The sequence below is a fragment of the Schistocerca piceifrons genome, chromosome 5 (assembly GCF_021461385.2).
Source record: "Schistocerca piceifrons isolate TAMUIC-IGC-003096 chromosome 5, iqSchPice1.1, whole genome shotgun sequence".
Classification (NCBI taxonomy): Eukaryota; Metazoa; Arthropoda; class Insecta; order Orthoptera; family Acrididae; genus Schistocerca; species Schistocerca piceifrons.
This window is the reverse complement of record NC_060142.1, coordinates 186964122-186989534: the sequence shown is the minus strand read 5'-3', so window position 1 is coordinate 186989534 and position 25413 is coordinate 186964122. Positions and strand designations below refer to the sequence as shown.

Here is a 25413-nt window from a genome sequence, read left to right as displayed (position 1 = left end):
GGTCCTTCATATCAGCAAAATTATAACAGCTCGCACACGGCAAGAGTTTCTACTGCTTGTCTTCGTCCTTGTCATATCTTACGATAGACCAGTAAGATCGACGAATCTTTCCCCAGTTAAGTACGCTGAAGCATTATGGGCCGGGCCCAACGATCAACTCGCGATTTGACTATTCAAATCGCCAATTGGACTGGATTTGGCACGTATGTCTCAGGCGCACATCCAATGCCAAGCTGAGTAACTGGCTACACAAGGGCCAGAGTGGACCAACACGTAACTGACTTGAACAATTTTTGAAGCTCTTTCTCTTGAGTAAATCTTCCAATTTTACTGAAGTAGTTATCATTTCCGCCCATTCGGATGATTCTTTCGAGGTACGTCTTTTGTCTTTGATTATATCCTCACAGTCAATGTGGCGCCATTTGAGCCACCACAGAGTGTCAGAATGGCGACCATTGCTGCAGATTGCCTTGACACTGCAGAGGAGAGAGGAGGTCCGGCTGCAGGGCGCACACGTGCAACAGTGGACGCAGGATTCGCAACACGTCATATTCTCAGATAAGACCCTTCTCTGCGTACAGTATCACGGTTGACACAAACACCTGTGGAAGCTCTGAGGGGAAAGAACATTTCCATATAGAATTACACATCGTCAATAGCGACGCCTAGCGTGATCTTCCCATTGGGTACACAGCTCAGTCACCTCACGTTCACACACTCGTTAATTCTGACAACAACCATTAGATCCCTGTTGACTGAAGGCCGATGACTTGTCCGGGTGTTCAAATGGTTCAAATGGCCCTGAGCACTATGGGACTTAACATCTGAGGTCATCAGTCCCCTAGAACTTAGAACTACTTAAACCTAACTAACCTATGGACATCACACACAGCCATGCCCGAGGCAGGATTCGAACATGCGACCGTAGCGGTCGCACGGTTCCAGACTGTAGCGCCTAGAACCGCTCGGCCACACCGGTCGGCCAAGTCGGGTGTAAATGCCTCTGTCATGTTATCTGTCAACAGAATAAAGTAGGACCACATGTTGGAGCCTTAATCTATCTCAACAGTGGTGGTGTTGAAATGTTCAAATGGTTCAAATGGCTCTGAGCACTATGGGACTCAACTGCTGAGGTCATTAGTCCCCTAGAACTTAGAACTAGTTAAACCTGACTAACCTAAGGACATCACAAACATCCATGCCCGAGGCAGGATTCGAACATGCGACCGTAGCGGTCTTGCGGTTCCAGACTGCAGCGCCTTTAACCGCACGGCCACTTCGGCCGGCTGTGTTGAAATGTTACTCCAGCCGGCATGTTCGTCTGATCTCTCACCTATTCGAACCATATGCTATTGGATATGCTAGAAACAGTCACCACACTGTATTTTTTATTTTCTCATTTTAGTTTATTTTTATTTATTTCACTTATTTCCTTATTTTTATTTGAGTTTTGCCAGCCTCTTCGTCCTACAGTACTACCCACAACTTATGTCCTCAGTTGTCTGTTGAATGTATTCCAATCTCTGCTTTCTACTACAATTTTTAAACTCTGTAGGTCCCTGACGTACCACGGATGTCTTTACGGACTTCCTACCATCCCATCCGCTCTTCTTGTCAGTGTTTTCCTCACAGATTCTCCGGAGAACCTCGCCATTTCTTAGCTTATCATACCATTACAGTACACCATATTTTGTAGCACTGTCCTAGCTCAAGTACCAACCATTTCTGCAGTTATGGTACGTACCACTGAGGATACTGATCCGAAATTCCGATGGGGATTCTGAGCTCAGCACTCTCATTGCTTCTGTGCGCAGAGAATGGTCTATGTGTCGGCATTAGATACTTCCCCTCTTATTCTATTTCAAATCTTTATTGTCCTTTCCTTTCTCTCAATGAATAAATAAACGAATTAATATCCTTCACACTATAGTCTAGTGCAAGACTAAAGACTACACGAGTAAATGCTACTATGCTAATTTGTACTTCGTCGTCCCCATTCGTTCGTCGAAGCTGCTTTGAAATAACGTCACGATGCCCAGAGTGCTCACCGAGCGAGGTGGCGCAGTGGTTAGCACATTGGCCTCGCATTCGGGAAGACGACGGTTCAATCCCGCGTTCGGCCATTCCGATTTAGGTTTTCCGAGTTTTCCTAAATCGCTCCAAGCAAACGCCGGGGTGGTTCCTTTGAAAGGGCACGGCCAAGTTCCTTTCCCGTCCATCCCTAATCCCATGAGACCGATGACCTTGCTGTTTGGTCTCTTCCCCCAAACAACCCAACCCAACCCAGAGTGCTCCTTAGCAACAGCGACGCTGCTATGTTATTGGAAATTTGTGGTAAGGGCTATGTGACGAAACTGCTGAGGCCATCGGTCCCTGGGCTTACGTACTAATTAATTTAACTTCAACTAACTTACGATAAGGACAACACACACACCCATGCCCGAGGGAGGACTCGAACTTCCGACGGTGGTAGCCGCGCGAACCGTGACGAGACGCCCGAGACCGCACGGTTACCCCGCTTGGCTGCTGTGTTATACTCAAGGCAACATGTACACAGTGTTTATACATAAACTACACCCGTTAACAAGTTTTAATGAGGCGACAACAAACCATGACCACTGGAAACTTCCGCCTTACCCGCAGTGTATAATTACAGCACTTGTTTCAGTGTTCACTGCCGCGGTATGAGACCATATTTAGCTTTCGAGCAATTAATTTAACGTAATCGTTCAATGTACAGCACTTCCCCGTATCTTCTTTTGATTCCGATTTTCATGGGAAAAGCTAAAAAACGTTAGATTTCGTGTGATGGATGGCTTAATATCCGCAGTCTACTGGTTTTAAAATTGCGTAACACGGTCATGTCAGTTACCAGAAGCACTTGGAGTAAGAAAGTTCATTTGCACGCTGGGTTATCTGCTCCTAACTGATAACAGAAGAACTATTCCTGCTCTTAATGGAATGATTGGCGTTTCTTAAGATGATCGATACTAATGTGAGCTACTACTCTTGTATGCAAAATACCGTTTGCTTAAAAAGTTTCAACTTGCACTTGAATGAAGATGGAAACTAGTGTAAATTTAAACATACGCTTATGACTTCTGAGCTTTTACTTTTGAAAGGGCATTCAGCAAGACGACTGTTCAGGCTGGAAAAAATTCTGAACCGGAACTACTCCTATGCGGACTTGAGATAGCTTTTCAATGCATTCCTCTGAATAATCCTCCTCTGAGGTAAAGAAAGCATTAAGACAGCCACAGAAAGCCTATAGTGTTATACAGACGTGGGTGAAATCCAAGACGTTCCTAGCGTTCATCAGAGAAGTTTCTGACAACACAGGACAAATGTTGAACACACTGCTTATATATACACTCTACTAAATCAACCGGTAGATACATGAACATTTTATGTCAACTAAGGATACTGCTGGGAAAAGCAGGGATTTACAGGAGTCTACGTAGTTGTGAAGACGTGTGCGTTAGTACTACTACGCGAATGTTCGAGAAACGAGTAAAAGTATACAAGAACAATTTTGAGAGGAGAGAAAAAGAGAGATCAGTTGTTATGGGACACGTTTTGCAGCCACTGGACCATAGCATTCTATTGAAGTTTCTCATAACGCGAAACGAGAACTTAAAAGAAACTTTTTATAGCCAAGGTCGAGTGCAAAATTGTTACTATTGAAAGGCTTCGACAGGTAAGACATGTAGAAACCGGCCAATAACAGTAGCTTTGAACCCGATCTCGGCAATCAAAAACTTATTCACCGCAAAGGTGGGTCCTTTGACTGTAGGTTGGTTGGGTTGTCGTCGGATCGTGAATGGTTGGCCCGACTAAATGTCTCACCTAAGCGAGAGGTAGTGTTTGAATTCTAGGGCGATCCTCGAAAATCTGAACAATCTTGTGTGTACTGACTTTTTTTTTATTTGTTCTTGTTGTTTGTACTTGGATGGCTTCTAGCCATTTTTTTAAAAATTAAGGTTCTTTTGCCCTTAAGGCGTAAGATTCTTTAGGCCTTCAGCCTAATTTAAAGAACTGTTTCACCTAGGACCTTTAGCATTTTAAACATTTTAATTTTGTTGTATTTTAAGTATTTGGCCGTCAGTCGATTTCGAGTTTGATTTGTTTTGCTCTTAAAGCCTTCAGCCCAGTTCAAAGAACTGTTTCACGTAAGGCCTATGGTATTTAAAAAAAATAATCTTATGGAGTTTTAAGTGTTAGGCATTGAGCCAATTGAATTTCATATGTTTGCTCTTGAAGTATCTGATTCTTTGGGCCTTCAGCCTAACTAAATAACTGTTTTAATTTAAGGCTTTGCCTTTTTTCTGTTTTGGTTGAGTTCTGGCTAATTAAGAAATGTCTTACGTAAAAACAAAAATAGATTTATGTGTTGGGCTTTCAGCCATTCTTGAATTCAAATTGTTTGCTCTGAAAATCTCAGATTCTTTGGGCCTTCAGTCCAAATAAAGAACCGTTGTAAGATAAGGCTTGCCTTTTAAATTTCTGATTATGATTGCGTTTTAAGTTGTTGGCTTTCATCCGTTTTTAAATTAAAGTGGCTTTCAGCCGGTAATTAGACCCAAGGATTAAAGCTGTGTGTTTCAAGAAAAATTATTTTTTGGCTCTTGTAATGTTTGATCAAATAATAAAGTTGTATGTCAGAGTGTAACCGACAGCTCCTTATTTTGGCCCCTTTCCACAATTTAAACTACCTGTCCTGTCCTGCGGGTTAAGTCGGGCATCTCACAGTGTCATTGATATGATACAGGATTTGGATCGGACATATTTAGAACAAGGCCTTTTTCGTTGGATTGGAATCTTCTCACGATATTTCAATCACAAACCCTCTCCTCCGAATGCGAAATTATTTTGTTGACACCGACCTACATAGGGAGAAATGACCACTATAATAAAATAAGGAAAATCAGAGCTCGCACGGAAGATATAGGCGTTCGTTTACTCAGCGCGCTGTAAGAGGTTGGAATGAACACTCTGCCAGGCACTTAAAAGTGATTTGAAGAGTATCCGTATAGATTTAAATGTAAGTGTAGATTTGATAAAACTAAGACACTGAGACCAGAAGCAAATATTGTGAGAGGTTGTACAGAAAGGCTCTTGAGATCAGTAAACACGACGGTAGTTTTATTCGGAAAGACTCTTGTACGAATCTGAATGATATTTGAACTCCACTGCTAAAGAAGATCTGGTGAGAGCAATAGCGAACGATATCAGCCGACAACAGCCAATTGCGGTCGATATTTCTAAATATGCGACTTGACCCTTCAGCACGGGAGCACGTGGAAATGGAATTTTACTTCAGTTAGTAGAGAATCAGGGTGCGCATTGGAACTTCGAAAAACCTACAACGTTGTTACAGATCTCCTCCGCTGATGGGCCTTAAATTTTGAATTTCAACAAGAAATTCATCTCGTCACGGCGTATATTTTCGTAGGTCTGATACTATCATCATAATCAATTTCATCGCCGTCATCATCGCTATCATCGTCTTCTTCTACTTTTCATGCACGTATTACGTTTATCCATTTTACCAACATGTAAATCCCTTCACTTTTTTTTCCTTCAATATCGAACTATCTTCGTATTTGCTTGTGGCCTTAGAGCTGTGGCGCAAATTAGTAGGCTAATCTGTCTGGCACACTGGCTCAGGTATACCATCGCTATCCCTCTTGCGGCCCCATTGCCAGTATCTGTGAGGAAAAGCTGGTATCTGTGGGTTGTGTCCTACAAGGAATGGAACTCGTCTAGCTTGAAGCGGGAAACCAGATGACGTAATGGTTGGCACACTAGATGGCGCAGTCATAGGTCAAACGGATATCAACAGCGTTTTTTTTTTTTTTAAATAGGAACAACAATTTTTATTACTTATTCGTGTAGTACGTAAAGAAATATGAATATTTTAGTGGGACCACTTTTTTCGCTTTGTGATAGATGGCGCTGTAATAGTCACAAACATATGGCTCACAATTTTAGACGAATAGTTGGTAACAGGTTGGGTTTTTCGATTAAAATACAGAACGTAGGTACGTTTGAACATTTAATTTCAGTTTTTCCAATGTGATACATGTAACTTTGTGAACTTATCATTTCTGAGAACGCATGCTGTTACAGCGTGATTACCTGTGAATACCAAATCAATTCAATAAATGCTCAAAATTATGTCCGTCAACCTCAATGCATTTGGCAATAAGTGAAACGACAATCTTCTCAACAGCGAGTAGTTTGCCTTCCGTAACGTTCGTACACGCATTGACAATGCGCTGACGCACGTTTTCAGGCGTTGTCGGTGGATCACGACAGCAAATATCCTACAATTTACCCCACAGAAAGAAATCCGGGGACGTCAGATCCGGTGAACGTGCGGGCCATGGTATGGTGCTTCGGCGACCAATCCACCTGTCATGAAATATGCTATTAAGTACCGCTTCAACAACACGAGCGATGTGCCGGACATCCATCATGTTGGAAGTACATCGCCATTCTGTCATGCAGGGAAACATCTTGTAGTAACATCAGTAGAAGATTACGTAGGAAATCTGCATACCTGGCACCATTTAGATTGCCATCGATAAAATGGGGGCCAATTATACTTCCTCTCATAATGCCGCACCATACATTAAACCGCCAAGGTCGCTAATGTTCCACTTGTCGCAGCCATCGTGGATTTTCCGTTGCCCAACAGTGCATATTATGCCGATTTACGATACCGCCGTTGGTGAATGACGCTTCGTCGCTAAATAGAACGCGTGCAAAAAATCTGTCATCGTTCCGTAATTTCTCTTGTCCCCAGTGGCAGAACTGTACAGCAGAACTGTACACGACGTTCAAAGTCGTCGCCATGCAATTCCTGGTGCACAGAAATATGGTACGGGTGCAATCGATTTTGATGTAGCATTTTCAACACCGACGTTTTTGAGATTCCCGATTCTCGCGCAATTTGTCTGCTACTGATGTGCGGATTGGCAACGACAGCAGGTAAAACACCTATTTGGGCATCATCATTTGTTGCAGGTCGTAGTTGATGTTTCACATGTGGCTGAACACTCCCTGTTTCCCTAAGTAACGTAACTATCCGGCGAACGGTCCGGACACTTGGATGATGTCGTCCAGGATACCGAGCAGCATACATAGCACACGCCCGATGGTCAATTTGATCACAATATCCATACATCAACACGATATCGACCTTTCCCGCAATTGGTAAACGGTCCACTTTAACATGGGTAACATATCACGAAGCAAATACCGCCCGCACTGGCGGTATGTTACGTGATATCACGTACTTACACGTATTGACTTTTACAGCGACATCTATCACAAAGCGAAGAAAGTGGTCCAACTAAAACATTGATATTTCTTTACGTACTAAACGAATATGTGATAAAAATGGAGGTTCCTATTTAAAAAAAAAACGCAGTTGATATCCGTTTGACCTATGACAGCACCATCTAGCGGGCCAACCATAGCGCCATCTGGTTTCCTCCTTCAAGCTAGACGAGTTTCGTTCTTTGTAGTTTCTTCGTTTGATGCTTATTTCGTGAGTTATTTGGCCCGCTCACTATCAATGGACCACCCTGTATATATGGCGTTCGTTAGCCCGAGAGAGAGACACGAAGTTTGGGGATAGGCGGTAGCGTCCCAACCATGGATGGTCACGAGGCCCGAGCGACCCAAGCCACGAGCTGCCCAAGGAGGGCCTGCGCAGAACGAAGATACCGGAGTACTTCACCGAGAGGGCACCGTCGACTATAAGCAGCAGGCCGACATCCTGTCGGTTGGTTGGCAACATTCGTGTCGGGCGACCGCTTGTGACCTGACTGCCCTCTTCTGCCTCAGCTTCATCGGCACCACTCAGTAACTTGTGCGACGCACCGTGGATCCGTGGATACGTGGAACTCAGAGTTTTACTCGGTCGGCTCTTTGTTCGTATGTATAGGCAGTAGTATTGCACTAAGACACTGGCTGTCGTTTGAAAATTTGTTCCGCTATTATATTGCCTTTCCTTTCTCGTTTGTACCAGATCATTAATGTTCTAATTAATCAGCTCTTGGTACCAAATACAATAGTTACAATTGTAGCAATGGATGGTGCTATAAGCATCATAATTTAATAGTGGTTGACTACAAATGATAAATGAATCGTACAATTATGCCTGAGGTGCGTCTGACGTTAAACACACTGTACCACTCAGCGTGCATGGGTGTACGGGTGTGATACTGTTAGTTACGTAAGCCCATCCACCATGGCAAGCTCATATCTCATCAGATGGGGAAGAATCAATTTTTAATTGTCCTGAGGCCAAAACCGCATAAAAAGCATCAATTACATCGCTTTTTACTTGTTCTGAGGCCAAAAACCGTATAAAAAGCATCAATCACAGCGGTTTATAATAGTCTTGAGGTCAAAAACCGCATAAAAAGCATCAATCAAAATCAAATCGGATTATTAATTTACGCGTGACGTGCGCAAAACGTGTTCAATACGCTGTCCACCGTTTTGTGCAGCAAGTAGAAATCGAGAAACAGCATGTTCCACAACTGATTGAAGTGTTTCCGGGGTCACGTTCAGAATCTGTTGCGCAATGATTGCCTTCAGTTCAGCTAAGTTTGCAATCGGAACACTGAATACAACATCTTTGAGATAACCCCGCAGCCAGAAGTCACACGGATTACGATCAAGTGATCGGAACGGCCAGGGTGTAGGGAAATGGCGGCTGATAGTTCTTGCGTTTCCGCAATGGCAATTCAGCAGCTGCTTAACTGGATTTGAAATTTCCGGAGGTGCGCCATCTTCCATAAAACTGATCTCATCCCCACATCCACGCTGTCGGAGCGGTGGAACGCCGTGGTTGTGCAGAAGACACTCACAGAACTTATCAGTGACGGTACAGGTAGCAGGTCCGGATGGAACTGTCTCTTCGAAAAAATATGGCCCTATGATAAATGCTGCCGTAAACCCACACCAAACAGTGACTTTTCAGGATGAAGTGGTACTGGTTGATCTGCGTGTGGGTTTCCGTTGCCCATATTCGACCATTCCCTGTACTGACATACCCTGTCAGATGGGAGTGAGCTGCGTCTGTTCACAAAATCTTCCATGGCCAATCATAGTCCATTTCCATGCGAGCAAGAAATTCTAAAGCCAAGGTCGCTCTTGCTGGAAGGTCAACAGGAAGCAACTCGTGCACTTAGGTAGTTTTGAATGGATAGCAAAGAAGAATGTTGCGTAGGATTTTACGCACCATGCTCACGGGTTTGTCAAATTTTGGACAATTTTCCGTGCACTACACATTTGCACACCACCACTCGTCTCCCCCTGCATTGCTGTGGCCATTCCACTGACGATGAATCAATTCGTTTCCTCCCTCTACCTAGTTAAACGCCAAAAGCACCCGTCTTTTCGAATTTCCGAATCATTTTCTGCAGACCCACGGCAGTTATCGGACCAACGCCTTTTTTCTAACCCTTCAGTTTCCGGAACTTCTGCAGAGCGACATGTGCATAGTCTTCATTCTTGTAATAAAGCTTTAGAATCAGAGCGCGATCCTGCATTGAGACAGTCATGGCGAACGTCGGAGACGCGAAAGGAGGAAAAGCCATGTACTCGGCGTGTTTATAACAACTTGAGTGGGTCGTGCACATTGAAATTGTATTCATTTACATATTCTGACACATTCAGCGACATCTATTGATCAATTTTCACACTATTTTTCCCCCTTCTCCGATAATATTACGTTGCAGTTTAACCTCAATCTAATCAGTGGTGTTGTTTCTACAGCAGTTTGAAAGTTTAACTATAATTATAATCACCCTGTATATACACTGCTGGCCACTGTAAATGCAACACCCTGAAGGAAGCATCCGAATCAAGTGAAATTTACACCATGGGTTTGCAGCGATGAGATATGCAACTGATTAGAATTTCAGCGCAGACGCACATCACGCATGCCTGTGGCGCCACCTCATAGCGCCATTTAAGGCTTGGCGATTTCGACGAGTGTACGTTCGGCACGTGTGTTTACCTTGTGGTTGTTTCACAAGACGATCAGTTATGCCTCGTAGACAACAGCGAACATCGTTTGATCGAGTATCCGAGTTCGACAGAGGAAGGATAGTGGCTTACCGAGATTGTGGATTATCATACAGAGAAATTGCTAGTCGTGTTGGACGAAACCAAACAACTGTAATGCGGATATGTGACCGTTGGACGCAGGAGGGTACGACGGACCGACGTGGTCGATCGCATTCACCTTGGTGCACCACTGCACGTGCTGATAGGCAAATTGTGCGCATGGCAGTGGCGGATCGCTCAGTGACATCCCGAACCATAGCACAGCACATTGCGTCTGTAACGCATCATCCAGTGTCTGCGCGTACCATTCGACGCCGTTTACAGAAGATTGGTCTGTCCGCAAGACGTCCATTGCTTCGTCTACCATTGACGCAGAACCACAAACGTCTCCGTCGCCAATGGTGTGATGACAGACGGATGTGGACGGCAGAATGGAATGACGTTGTCTTTACTGACGAGGCACGCTTCTGTCTGCAGCACCACGATGGTCGGATTCGAGTGTGGAGACACCGTGGAGAGAGGATGCTGGACAGCTGCATTATGCACCGCCACACTGGTCTTGCACCGGGTATTATGGTATGGGGCGGTATTGGATATTACTCTCGCACGCCTCTAGTACGCATTGCCGGTACATTAAATAGCCGGCGCTACATATCCGAGGTGCTGGAGCCAGTTGTCCTTCCTTACCTTCAGGGCTCGGCCACAGCCATATTTCAACAGGATAATGCGCGACCACACGTGGCACGCATTGTCCAAAGGTTCTTCGTCAATAACCAGATTGAAGTGCTTCCCTGGCCGGCTCGCTCTCCAGATCTTTCGCCGATAGAAAACATGGTTGCTCAACGAGTGACGCAGATTACATCCCCAGCTGCCACACCAGATGATCTTTGGGCTGCTGTACCCCAGGAACACATCCAACGTCTCTTTGACTCAATGCCGAGACGTGTGGCAGCGGTGATCTCCAACAATGGCTGCTACTCTGGCTATTGATTCTGGCAGGAACCACATGTCACAGACGTCTGTAAACGTAATCATTTGATACTTGGTCAACATGTTATCTACAAAATAAATTTTGTTGTGCTACCTCTTGTCTTTCTTGGTGTTGCATTTACGGTGGCCAGCAGTGTATATCACCCAAAGCTACAAAAGGCTGTTCACATATATGGTACCGAAGAAGCTACTGGTCTAGTACATTCTAGCGAACTGCAGAGCTGTAGGGAAACCTGTAAAGGATGGACGTTTTGTGGAGTGTTTGGCTCTTCACCTTCAATTCAAATATAAATTATTAAGCCTCAATAGACTGAAAGATCAGTGACTGCGCGACTACAACATTGCCGAAAAATCACTTCAGGCACTCGTATTCACGAAAGGAGTATGCGTACGGAGCGTTTTAAAATGGGACACGGGAATACAATGGTGGTAGTAAATGCGCGTGCCAGAATGAGATCCATGAGAAGAATCGACAGGAAGTGTAGTCCATCTGTGAAGCTAAAAGCTTACAAAATGCTATTTCGACCCATACATGAATATATATGCAGAATGAAGCGACGAGTTTTGAAGTTGTACTAAGGCCGGGATTCGAATCTGTATCTCTCGCTCGAGAAGCAGACGCGCTTAGCCACTGTTCCAGGCTGGCACAGTGAGTTTGCACAACTGCACAATCCACCCTACCGCACATCCGTCCTCATTCCAAATTCCCACTGAAGCCCCTAACTCTAAAATATTGCGGAGGCTTGTGTAGTGTTGGTTATAATTATAGAATCGAAAAATGGTTCAAAATTCAAATGGTTCAAATGGCTCTGAGCACTATGGGACTTAACATCTGAGGTCATCAGTCCCCTAAAACTTACAACTACTTAAACCTAACAAACCTAAGGACATCCCACACATCCATGCCCGAGGCAGGATTCGAACCTGCGACCGTAGCTGTCGCGCAGTTCCAGACTGAAGCGCCTAGAACCGCTCGGCCACAACGGGGAGGCTTTCCGACTGCATTGGAATAGTGACACAGCATCGAGCAGAATGGGGGATCCTGACTGAAACCCATACACAGGTGCTTTAATCAAATGAAACTATACGGTTCCAGAAATCTGCTCAAGTCTCAGACCCTATGACGTATATATGCAGACTGAACAGAAGAATGAAAATATTTGAATACTGCTCGTCCTTCTGCTACAGATAGGTATAGGAAATTCGGGAGATGCAAAGTATAGCAGTGTGTTTCGTCACCGTAAGCGTCATAAAGTCACGGAGATGCTCATCAAATTGCATTGGAGAAGCGTTCTACATCACGGTGTTGTACCCTGTTAAAATTCTGAGACAGTACCTTCTTAGAAGAGTCAGCGAATGTATTCAGCGAAATAGCTACGAGGGTAAAATCGGAGGGGTGCGAACTCACACAGCAATTGACCCTTAATCTTTCTTACCGTCCACTACAAGGGGCTGGGACGAGAATGGAGGTGAATGTCAGTTTTACACAAAGCGCCAGACTTCCTAAGGTGGTTTGCAGAGTGTGGATGTAGATGCTGCAGACGTAAATTTATGTTCATCATTACTGTCCAAACTGTAGTCCTAAGTTCCCTTCACTGTCCGAAGCCTGCTTTCCAAAGGTACTTTGACGGGTAGTCTGCAGACGACACATAAAAAAAATGTTGTAACTCGTACACTGATGGGGTTTACTTCATGAATCGTCTTACACACGATCCAACAAAATCTCAAATTATACTCTACGGTCAATTCTTTGTTGGACTCTTGTGACTTAAACGACCAATATTCTTGCAGATTTTTCTCTTTCGCGGTAGATATTACGAGCTTCATTTAGCTTTTGCTGGTAATTCAGGCTGCTGCATCGCATATTAAATGAATGTCTGGAAGCTCCTCCCACTAACAATGCTCCCAGTTTCACAGTAAACTATGAAATAGAAACAGGGTGCACATCACAGACGATTGTACTTTACTTTTCGAGGTAACACTATCAACAGCGAAGCGCCAAGCAGCTCTTAGTTAATAAGCACCAGCGGTTTCAGTCACCTGGCCTGGACCCATTGCTCATTCAATACCTCGTACGGTCTTACACAATAATCTCCATAACCATCTGCTGATCTTAAAACCCTAATGGTCTGTTGCACCTTTTGTACCGTCATATATACTTTGGAAATATATGTGACCACCAGAAGCTACAGCTCTCTGCTGTCTCTTTGAAACTACAGGAATTTTTTTATCTGACTAATTACGTATTCATTCGAGGATGTAGCAAGTAAGTAAGGTATTGTTCTGTTAACCAAAAGATTGGAAATTTTGGATCATAATATTTGGCATTATCATAAGCCTTTCAAGATGTATGAAATAGTGTCCATGAATGGAAGTGAAGAGATCTGAATTTAAAAACTACCTAAACTGACTTGATACTACGTATTTATAAATTAGCAGCATATTATCGGTTTAACAAGTGGAAAACGCGTGCCTGAAAAAGTGTATGTCCTATACTCCTCAAGATAATATCTGCTTTTTGCTGTCGTAGCTATTTCTTTTCCTTTTATAAATATCTAAATCCTGATTTTTGCTTCATATAACAACTGTGGCATAAATCAGGATTCAGATATTTGTACACGGAAAAGTGTCGACAGACAGATCTCGGGACGCGTTCTCTTGCTGTTTAGATAACATCTGATACATCTGTGACTCACGGTAAGGTGCGTCGTTTCTTTATACCAACAGTAATCTTGAATCTATGTCTTATAACGTACAAATTTTAAAAGTAGCCTGCAGTACACACGTCAGAGACAGTCAGAAAGTTAGTCATACTGCGTAATTCGGTATCCTCTGTGCGTCTTTAAAAGTAGTGCAACAATAACGCTGGAGATTCGTGACAAGAGGGAAAATCACCTTTGGAGAAATGTGCTTCATGTAATAGAAGTAGTAAATGACGTAACTTCTTCTCTTTGCGGGTATTAATTAGAGAAGGTACACATCTGTGACCTCGGACAAAGCTTGTAAAATTTAGATAATACAAGCGATATATACTAGGCGGTAATGTGACATTTTTCAGATACTATACAGATGCAAACTCATTTGATTTTTGATAGGTTGACCTAGCAAACACACCGTATCAGTTATTCACAACACAGGAAATCAAACATACTGTGATTTTTTAAAATCGATTCGGGACAGAATACTAAGTGAATTACGCAAAAAAGCGCGAAATTATCGTGAATAAAGTTTTCTTTTTCTTTTTTGAGTCGTCAGTCTTCTGACTAGTCTGATGCGGCCCGCCATGAATTCCTCTACTACCAATATTTTCGCATTGGAGTAACACTTGCAACCTATATCCTCAACTAATTTCTGCACGTATTGGTAATGTCAGTTTTCGACTGTAGTTTTTAATCTCTACTGCTCGCTCTAGTACCATGCAAGTTACTCCCTGATGTCGTAACGTACATCCTATCTTCCTGTCCCTTCTTCTTGCCATTGTTTTCCGTATATTCCTATTCTGCTATAAATCTTCCCATCTTATACCAGACCTCTCCACCTAATTTTCAACATTCGTCTGTAGCACCACATCTCAAATGCTTCGATTCTCTTTTAGTACGGGTTCCCGCAGTCCATGTTTCATTACCATACAATGCAGTGCTCCAAATGTACATTCTCAGAAATTTCTCCGTCAAACTATGGCCTTCTCTTGACCAGGAATGCCCTTTCTGCCAGTGCTGCTCCGGATGTCCACCTTGCTCCGTACATCGTTAGTTATTTTGCTGCCTAGGTAGCAGAATTCCTTAACTTCATCAAATTTCTGATCCCCAGTTCTGATGTTAAACTTCTTGCTGTTCCGTTTCAGCTGCTTCTTCTATTTACTCATAATCCATATTCTGTACTCTTTAGACCGTACATTCCATTCAACAGATTCTGTAATACTCCCTCACTTTCACTGAGGATAGCATTGCCAACAGTGAGTCGTATCATTATTACCCTTTCATCTTAAAGTGTACTTCCTCTCTTGAGTGTTTCTTTTATTTCCGTCTTTCCTTTATCGATGTATACATCGAAAAGCAGGAGCGTATGACTACATCCCTGACTTACACCCCGTTATGCGCTAACACCTTTTTCTCGATTCCTCGTTCCCTCTTGATTCTTGTACATGTTATGTATTGCCTGTTTTTCCCTACAGCTTACACCTGTTTTTCGCACCTTTTTCCAGGTCGACAATTCTTATGAAGGTGTCACGAGATTTCGTCAATCTTGCTTCCATTATCAGCTGCAACATCAGAACTGCCTCAGTAGTGCCTCTACCTTTCCTGACGTTGAACTGATCATCATCTAACATGTCCCCAACGTGCCTGGACAACTCGAGCTCATCCAGGTGACGAAACTGTGAAAAAGTAAGTCACCTAGTAACAACGCAATCTCAACATCATTGGTCAAGTATTTCGGAATATCATTTGGAATATGACCCTTTCGTCGTTGACCAGATTGACTTATGATATCCTTCCTTGTCTCAAAATAATGTTGGGTGGCATGCCATGAGTGGGTGAAGATGTAAACGGCGAGATACTTCTCAAGTGAGTACATTGGCTGGAATGCATGTGGGAATATAATATAACAAGAGTTGACACAAATATCAGCTTCTTTTTCCTGGACTGAGAGGAACTAAGCTTTACAAATCTTCTATGTACGTCTTACATTTGTCCGATAACCTATCAAGCAAAAGTTAGTCCTCTTACAATTTTTACTTTTTATTAATATTTCTTATTATATTATTTCGAAAAATATATCTTACACCCATTAAGCCAGAAATTAACAGTCATCTCTTAAATAGCTATAATAGCAAGGTACCCGTAAACTGCCTGGGGTTGTTTCATCGCCAGCTGTTGCTCCAGATCATTCCACTTCATTTGACCCACTACTGACAGAATAGAAATAACCATGTAAACAGGGGCTCACTAGATTGTGTACCAGCTCCATTCACTGAGTCTAATAAGGCACTTCCCATGTGACAAAACAGACAAAAAGAAGGTAAACAATACTTCTTCACATTTTTAATTAGTAAAGATCGTTATATTGGCTTTCGTGTGCTTTGTTAGAGAGCACTGCTGCTTGTGACACAAAATTACTACGGAGGTGGCGTTATCCGAATGTGGCGGACATCATGAAAGGTCTTTGGAATATTATTCGCAGTGCTGTTTTGAGAGGTATGCGATGTGTAAATGGATGTAGAAGGAAATGATTGTAGGAGTAGCCTCGGAGCTTCCGGATTCCTTTCCTAATGTACTTCTGATCAAAAAGCAATTCTGGTAGCTGGAGTCAGAGGTCTCTCTTAAACCCGCCCTTTGAATCTTAGCGGTGATACTTTCATTTCCTAACCTATATTTCCTTAGAAGTCAAACAACAATTTTCATAGCTTTAGCTTTATATACGTTTTGATATAATTAAATATTTTCATTCAAATTTTCATCCCCTGTTTTACCACTTAAGAGGTTTAATTTCCAAAATACACTGAAACACATATTTCATTGTTTCCAGCCGAGAAGCCAAATACTGGTTTTCAAAGATTTTGTTTCGAAAGTGATTCCGTGATGCAATATCTCCGAAATAAGTTTCATGCCCTAATTTCGTCCTTAGGCGTTAAATTTCGAAAAACAATGAAACCCATTAATCTTTATTTCTAAGTAGGGAACCAAATACAAATTTTCTTAGCTCTAACTTCCAAATTTTTATTTAATAATATATTTTTAAAAATTCATCCGCTATTTCACCCCCCTTGGAGGTTGAATTTCCAGAATTATTCCAAATCAAATACCATTATTCGTAAATATAGCTTTAAAAATGCTTAGTATATCTTTCATAACAATGTATTTTCAAAACAAATTTTCACCCACTCCTCAATCCTCTTAGTGATTGAATTCCTGAAGTTTCTGAAGTATGAATTTTTTTATTTCTGGCTGAGAAACCAAAGATCAATTTTCGTGGTTTTGGCTTCAAAATTTAATTAAGCCCGACATACTTTCAGTAAATCTGTCGTCCCACATATCATCCTCTTAGGGATGCAACTTCGAACAATCTGTTACTGAATCATTCATGCAGTACAAGATAAGCATCCTGTCCAAATTTCAATTTCCTGTCCTTGGCAGCTTGGGCTGGTCGATGATGAGTCAGTAAATCAGTCAAGTCCTATCTTACCCTATTACGATTTGAATTTCCAGAAATACTGAAACTTTAATTTTATTTTTCCAGTTGAGAAACCAAAAATTTTTTTTAGGTTTACTTTTAAAAATGCTCGTATAACGAAATATTTTCATAAATATTTTCATCCCCCAATTCATCCTGTTAGAAATACACTTTCCAAAAACCCTTAAAAACACGATTTTTATTTCTAACCAAGAAGTCAAATACCAGTTTCCATAGATGTATCTTTGGAAATGGTTTGATAGTACTTTCATAATGAATTGTTTTGTAAATAAGCTGTCACCCACTATTTCACCCAAATACGAATTAAATACCCAAAAATGACCAATGACTAATTTCTGACCAAGGAACCAACTACCAGTTTTCGCAGTTCTAGCTTCAAACTTGCGTTATTAGGGAGATATTTTCAAAAACCATTTCATTCTATTTCACCCTCTAATGGGTGGCATTTCGGAAAATGTCTTCCTAAACGATGCCCTCTTCAAACTTCAAGTTTCGGTATGGGCTGGGCGACTCTGTCAGGACATTTTCCTTAATATACAAAGATAAGCTCTTAGATCAAAATTCTGCATACGTTATTTCGTAGACATACAGCTACATCAAAGTTATTTCATTTCTTCATTTAGATTTCATTTCAACACACAAAATGATGGGATAATTAGTAGGAAAGGTTAGATAAGAATATGTCTTGTTCATCATAATTTTATTCCATTCAATTATCAGATGTAATCCATAGAGAACTTAACACATTTCATCATAACCTCAGTATCTGTAGGCGGACAGCTGAGATATTTCAACAAAGAACTCTTCAAACATGCTTTGAGTCAAACATTTGATGGCTGAACACTGGGTGATTACACAAATATTGTCTTAATGGAGGGTTATTCATGTTAGACGGAACATCCGGCGTTTGCAGGGTAATCGCACACCCTCAGCTCGGCATTGTACTGCAGTCCTGCTGGGCAAGGGATCAACCAGGCAACTCCGTTCTCGTCGCACTTGTAGAAGCTGTTACAGTCGCTGGGGTTAGGCAATTGGGTGACGTCATCCGGATTCCAAGGTGGGCATGTGGGAGCATCTGCAGCTGGTTCCTGTGGGGTTTCGCCATTACCAGAGCCAGTATTTCCGTTGTCTTGACCACCATTAGAGGAATCGTCGCCAGATGGGTTACTTGGATCAGCAGACGATGAGCAACCAGCACTCTCTGGGTAGTCGCATACCCTCAGCTTCGCATTGTACTCGAGTCCAGCTGGGCATGGTATGAGCCAAGCCACACCATTCTCGTCGCATTTGTAGAAGCTGCTGCAGTCACTGGGATTGGGCAACTGTGTGACGTCGTTTGGATTCCAAGCTGGACAAGTAGGAGCATCTCCAGCTGGTGGATTTGGACTCACATCATTACCCCCATTTGAATTTCCGTTATCTTCACCCCCCTCAGAAGGTGTATCATCAGATGGGTTGCTTGGTGCAGATGATGAGCAACCAGCATTTTCTGGGTAGTCACACACTCTCAGCTCTGCATTGTATTCGAGACCGGCTGGGCATTCGATGACCCAGGCTACGCCGTTTTCGTCACACTTGTAGAAGCTGCTGCAGTCATTCGGATTGGGCAGCTGGGTGACGTCATTAGGATTCCATGGGGGACAGGTGGGGGCGTCGCCAGATGGTGGATCTGGTGAAGCGCCTCCGTTATCATCTGATCCTCCACCATTTCCATTGTCGTCGTCAGCTGGTGGAGACGGTGATGAGGAGCAACCAGCTCTCTCTGGGAAGTCACACACCTTCAGATTTGGATTAAACTCGAGGTTTGCTGGGCATGGGATGACCGTTGCAACGCCTGATGGCTCACATTGTAGGAAGCTTCTGCAGCTGTCTGGGTTCGGAAATGGCCCAGAAGCTCCCTTGCAAGTTGCACTCATCTGAAAGAAATTGCGTATTTGTTAGTATTGCTGGATTTTCATTATCATTATATTCTATTAGCAATACACAGGGTTATTTCTATCGTCAATATCTCCTCGTTTGTCTAGGATTACTTTCAGAATATTTTGGTACAGTGGCTTGTGGCTTTCAGAGAATCGCTAAAGAAATATAGCAGTTCGCCTGTCTTTTTTTTTTTTTTTTTTGTCATGTTGACAGATTCTTCTGTCAGTTCTTGCTAGAGCAACATTATAATAAATGAGAATCGCCAGTTTGCTTTTGTTCTACAATATTAGTTTATTTGTTGAACGGTTTTCGCCTTACGAGTCTGAGTAAATGTCTGAAGATGGCCTTTTATTGTTAAACGGTTTTCGGCTTACGAGTTTGAGTAAATGTCTGAAGATGGCCTTGTTAACAATAAAACTAATATTGTAGAACAAAAGCAAACTGGTGTTTTTCATTTATTCTTTTTTTTATCTCCGTTTACCTTTGTATCTGCACTGCACTGAAATTACTTGCACCATTGTGGAAATATAGGATGTTGTGCTGTGTGACTTATTTGAAAAGAAAACTTCGTGCATTCACTATTGATACTTATGTTGATAAAATTAATGCCTACTATTCGCCCTGAAGCGTGATTTTTACTGCTTGCGTCCGATTCACCTTTGTTTTTTCATGAGTGTTGACTGTAAATTATCAGTTATACATATTACTATGAATACGTTTACTGGCAGAGAGTTTCCAGATATGCATCTCTTTATTGGGTCCACTCAATGCAGTGGAAAACAGTCCTAAAAACGATGTTCCTGCATCTACAGCAATAACATCAGTATATAAGCGCCTTTGGTGTCTGTGTGAAGGAACTGCCGAACAATTGTACGTGTATTGTGTAATCGACAGAATAAATCACAATCACAGTATTACTCTGTAAAGTGCCACCAGACCATACTTGTCTCTTCCGTCAAACTATTCAGAAAATATCTCTGATTATCTTCGAAATTTTGTCAGTGGAGCTGTGATTCATCATATACAAATACAGATCTACGTTCAGTGTTATTTCACGGAAATAATATTATCGTATATAGGATGGAACCATTTACGAAAATTCTTCAGCTGTTAGTGTTTCACCAACTGTATATGACCAACATTTAAGTCTGTATCTGTAATGTTCATAATACTAAATATAGTATTATATTAGTGTAACAAGTTAGCTTATAACTTTTTGTTAAGTAGTAGTGGCACAGTGCTTACCTTGGTGGTATATTCTTACTGCCTGCAAGAAAATATAACACTTTTTCTTGCTGATCGATACCATAGAAGATGGTCGAGAGAGAGGACATAGCATATTATAGCGAGAATTTGTGACATAGCAGCCTTCAAGACACTGCTTTCTCATAAGAATGGAAGACAAGAATACCAGCGAAAACTGACTTCGACCTCAAATGTCATACTGTAGACAATTCCGACTCGGTAATTCATGGTTATTTTCTTACAACTGTCACTAAACGTACATCCAACAACATGCGAAAACATATTATAGCTTCTCTTTTTAATCTTGTGAAATTCAAATTCCGTGTTCAGTAAGACACAGAACTTAACTAAGGGAAAGGTAACAACATCCATGTTCCTGCAGTGTATAATCATTCCATTCCTATAATATTTTACTCTGTTACAGGGTGTTCGTGAACTCTCATTACGAAATTCTACCTTTTGTTGATGGGAGTGAGTACATAATCTATGAATAGGAACCGATTTTCGGAAACATACCATTTCCTTGCTACAGCTGTTTGAACACATGTTTGTTAGGTAGGTGTGCTACAGGGTAGTCATGTTGAGGAGGGGGGGGGGGGGGGGGTGGACTGTAATGTCGTATTGGCTGATGTCATTTGACGTCTGTTCTGCCTCTTTGATCCGGTTCGAGCCTCAGTCAAATGTCTGTGACAGAGCAGTGTAGTTTAGTACACGTTTGCGTATTACATCGATGGATCCTTCTGAATGGCGAAGCTCGCGGTAGGGGAAGCGATGCTCGTCGCCTTGGTCAAGATCGCTTTTCCACAACGTCAGAACTCATCTTAACCCTTTGCGCAACAATTACGCAACGACTTCGTGAAATGGTACCTTCACCGTCAGCTGACGTGACTGTGCTACACGAAGGAGACGCCGCACATTCGAATAGGAAGAGGCTGTACTGCATCACCTTGAACAGAACTCACGAATGAGAAAACGAGCAATTTCGTTGGCTATTAATAAGTGTAATTGTGAAACAAATGATGTCCTGTGTCCTGCCAACCAATTATTTGTAAAAGTGGTCGCGTTACCAACATGTTTGCAAACTGCTGTAGCACGTAAACGTATGTTTTCACATATAGGTTTCAATTTTAAATATTACACATTCACTCGCGTCTACCAGTTGTTGTAATGCGAATTTCTAAACACCCTTTACGTATAAAGGTTATTAACCCTTTTATCGCAATTTCTTTTTGTCTCAACGACTGAATATAATTGTAGAAGTATTGCATTAGATAACAAATAATAGCAGATTAGACTCAGCCTTTAAATGAATTCACAATTTGGATATTATTTTAAATTAACAGCTATTTTCCTGAAACAATCGGACCGAGAATATTCTATGAAATAAATTTAGCAGAACTATTTCATCTTTGGCAATTATCACTCATGCAGTTTGGATTTAGAGAAAGCAAATATTAATAATACTACGTTAATACTGGTAAACTGCTGGCTAGCATACTGAATGATTAGAATAATAATTCTGTACACACACCCACATTTGGAATCGATTACATCAACTGAGCGACAGGTTTCTTACTAAAGAACACACAACATAATATGCAGGTTGCTGGATACACTTACCACAGTCACCTTTCGGATGGAAGCTGCACTGCTGCTTCCAACCAAGGCCGCTAGCAAGACGGTCACAAGTAGTGGAAATCCTGAAAAGTAAAGCACGATGTAACACGCATCGTATAACACAAGCTTGCTAACACTTAATTCATTTATTTGTTGCTCTGTGCGAAAGTTTCGTTTTAAGTAAAGCTAAGAAGTTTCGACGATTTGCTCTTTCGATGTGAGCAATACTCTTGGGAAGCCTCAGTGCTCATCCCACATTCCTCTAAGTGTGACAGAATGAGTTGTACTCGTACTTGTAACATCCCATAAAATTAACATCGTTCGGCAGAAGGTTTTCCTTGTCATATTCAACGTTCGGCATACTTCTCTATTCTTTATAAACTCAACTAGCATAAGAATTTAATGAAATCATGACCGACGGGACGTTAAAAGTTAGCAATGGGCTTACTGAACATGCAGTGTAATAAAATACAGTGGTATTCGTAGTCTGTTACAAATCATAATTAGCAAACATTAGATATCGTTTGAATTGTTCCGCAATACACGCTATCGCTATTGTGCACGAGACAAATGTCGCTTAGCCTTGTCTGTGTTACTAGTTTCAATATTTTATACTTAGATAAAAGAGCGCACTGCATTTAGATGTTCTAAGTTTGCTTGTTACCTAAACGTATACATGCTTTCAGAGTTCTCAGTATCTGTTTTTGTCGGCTATATTGAAGCTTATTTCAGCTGTTGCTTTAGAGATATACAGTAGAATAAATCAACTCCCTTACTTACTAAATAAATATCTGAGATACGTTACCCAGAGAAACCACAATACACAACGCAGCACACAGTCATGTGAACATTTTGGTACCAGCTCTATTCGAGAATATAAGTTTATTTATTCGTGGTATACTTTCTAACCAAGCAGAAGCTATATCAAAGTGAAAAAAGGGCCAATATCACGGCAATTGGATCTTACCTCTCATGTTTGCTCAAGTCACGTTACTGTCCGCAAAAGGTGGCTTAGACTTACATTCGTACCGCTTAAATAATCCCTCAACGGGCTATCTTCGTTCGTCAGACACAACCATACGAACGTCAGCGTCGCAGATAAGAAACAAATCTGCCATTGTGGACAACGCATTCGTCTAGATGCAGTCATTTCTTATCTGACACTGTCAACTGCTGTTGCACAAGGTGAGAACATGTGTAATTTCCTGATAGCGTCATCTATAATTCTGCCTGTCACAGGACGTGTTAAATTCTAAGAGGGCGTACTGAAAGTAATTGTCTATGTGTGAAAACGCTTGGGGATTTTAAATAAAACAAATGATATTAACATGCTGTGTTTTCTCCCTCATGCCTACATATTTATCTCTCAACATAGTCACCCTGTCGACGAACACATTTCTCCCAACGAGAGACAAATTTGATAATACCATCACTGTAGAGTATTTGGCTTTGTTGACGGAGCCACAACGTCACATCTGCTTGCACTGCTTCATCACTTTCAAAGTGAATTCCACGAGGGTGTTCTGTAAGTTTTGGAAAGGGATGAAACACGGATGGGGCTAATTCGGGACTTTATGAAGGATGATCGATGACAGTGAACTCAAGACATCGGATTGTTGCAGAGGTCACAGAGCTCTTGTGTGGTGTGGCGTTGCGATGCTGAAGGAGGAATGTGCTCCATGTTTGGACGAACTCTTGGAATTTTAAACTCGATTACAACAAGGCGTTTGTCACACACCACCATAGCTAAGTTACTCACTGCCATGTTACCTGCCATGTTACACGCTACAATTCGGAACCCTCTAGCCTCGAAGGAAGAATAAAGATGAAAAACGAAGCTGTGGATTCTTAATAACGTTCGTTTTATTTAAACAGTTTGAAGATGCTTCGCTTGAAAAATTCGGAGGCATTTCTTTTCAGCGCGCCCTCATAGAATCTCTAATACGAGTGTATGGGAACTAAAATGGCTTGGACCATTTTCCACTATAATCTTCGGGATCTACAAGCAAAGCCATAGGTAAACACCATTTGAGAGGTAATTCTAATCATGTACCTTAAATTAAGCACAACAGTGCTGGAAACACGATGTTGGCGAACCCTTTACTTAAGCAAATATAATTGACTGTGGCTCTATACCGCAACGTTAATCTCAGACTAAAATGAGGAAACTGACAGCAAGAAGACACAAAGATAGCTGTCATTGTATAATCAAATGGAGTACATTTATGACCACATTGACCTGTTGCGAGAGCAGACCCTGTGCGACTTGCGTAGAAGCTTCATCAGTGCCCAACGGTCACAGCACAAATACTGAATTAACTGCATACTAACTGTGTGGCACTCCTTGCTACTATGCTGTCTGACAGTTGATAAGCACACACTACCCTATTCCTTTGTAGCAGATGTTTTGGTTCCTTTTTCCTCTGTCCTGCAAACAGCTTTGAAACGTTTTCTGTGGACTGTCTCGCCTCAAGAGACAAAATTAATTTGTGTAACCTAACATGTCATGTGGTTTCCTAACTACCATGCACGTCATTAAATTACACTACAATGTAGATGGCACATAACAAACGTGAAACTTCCATATAGTGTACAAAGTAGTCATAAGCGACAGCTTTTACATGCTACTTATGAGCAGAAACAATGCAAACGTTGTCATTCCAAGACGCAATAGATATCTGGTCGTTAATGAAGCTGATGCTAAGTCTCGTGTAGGAAGCAGAAACGTCTACCAGAACGAATCAGGCTTGGTCTGCAGTAGGAAAATGACGTGTTGAGACAGTGATTCACCGTACCACGATATTGCTGCTCGCTTTGCTCGTCAGTTATGCTAATGTGGAAACGGGGGTTCAAAAGTTTCGGATACAACGACATGTAAGATGTTAACGCCCTCGTGGATTAGCGCCAGAGATGACGGACATTCTGTTTCGTCGGGAATACTGAATTATAGACATACGTCACAAACATTGAGTGAGGGAAAAACACATTCTAAGACAGGAAAACAATGCACTAACGGGAGTCATACTGATTCCAGGGCATAAAGTCTTCGTAAATTCCATTCCATTTACTCAGGTAGATAGTAACAATGCCTAACAGACCGGCTCGTGGACTATATATGTAGATGTCAACATTCGAGAGAGGACATGTAGTTGGGTTCAAAGAAGACGGATGGAGTAATCGGCGAAACTTTGGAAAATTCAATAGGAGCGATACCACTATTGGACGATGTTGGCAACAATGGGTAAACCGCGTTGGGATAAAAGTTCAATGTGAAAGGATATCAGTGATACGATTCACAAAAAAATGGTTCAAATGGCTCTGAGCACTATGGGACTTAACATCTATGGTCATCAGTCCCCT

The 25413-nt window shown here is 41.9% G+C and overlaps 1 protein-coding gene across 1 annotated transcript; it reads right to left on the bottom strand.

The window, feature by feature from the left end:
* Positions 1 to 18107: 18107 nt before the first annotated feature.
* Positions 18108 to 23043, bottom strand: LOC124799263 (chondroitin proteoglycan 2-like). Its single transcript, XM_047262826.1, has 3 exons — positions 23021 to 23043; positions 22057 to 22136; positions 18108 to 19187 (listed from the first exon to the last, which is right to left on the bottom strand). The coding sequence occupies exons 1-3, from the start codon at positions 23025 to 23027 to the stop codon at positions 18159 to 18161; spliced, it is 1116 nt and encodes a 371-aa protein (XP_047118782.1). The 5' UTR covers positions 23028 to 23043; the 3' UTR covers positions 18108 to 18158.
* Positions 23044 to 25413: the final 2370 nt, after the last annotated feature.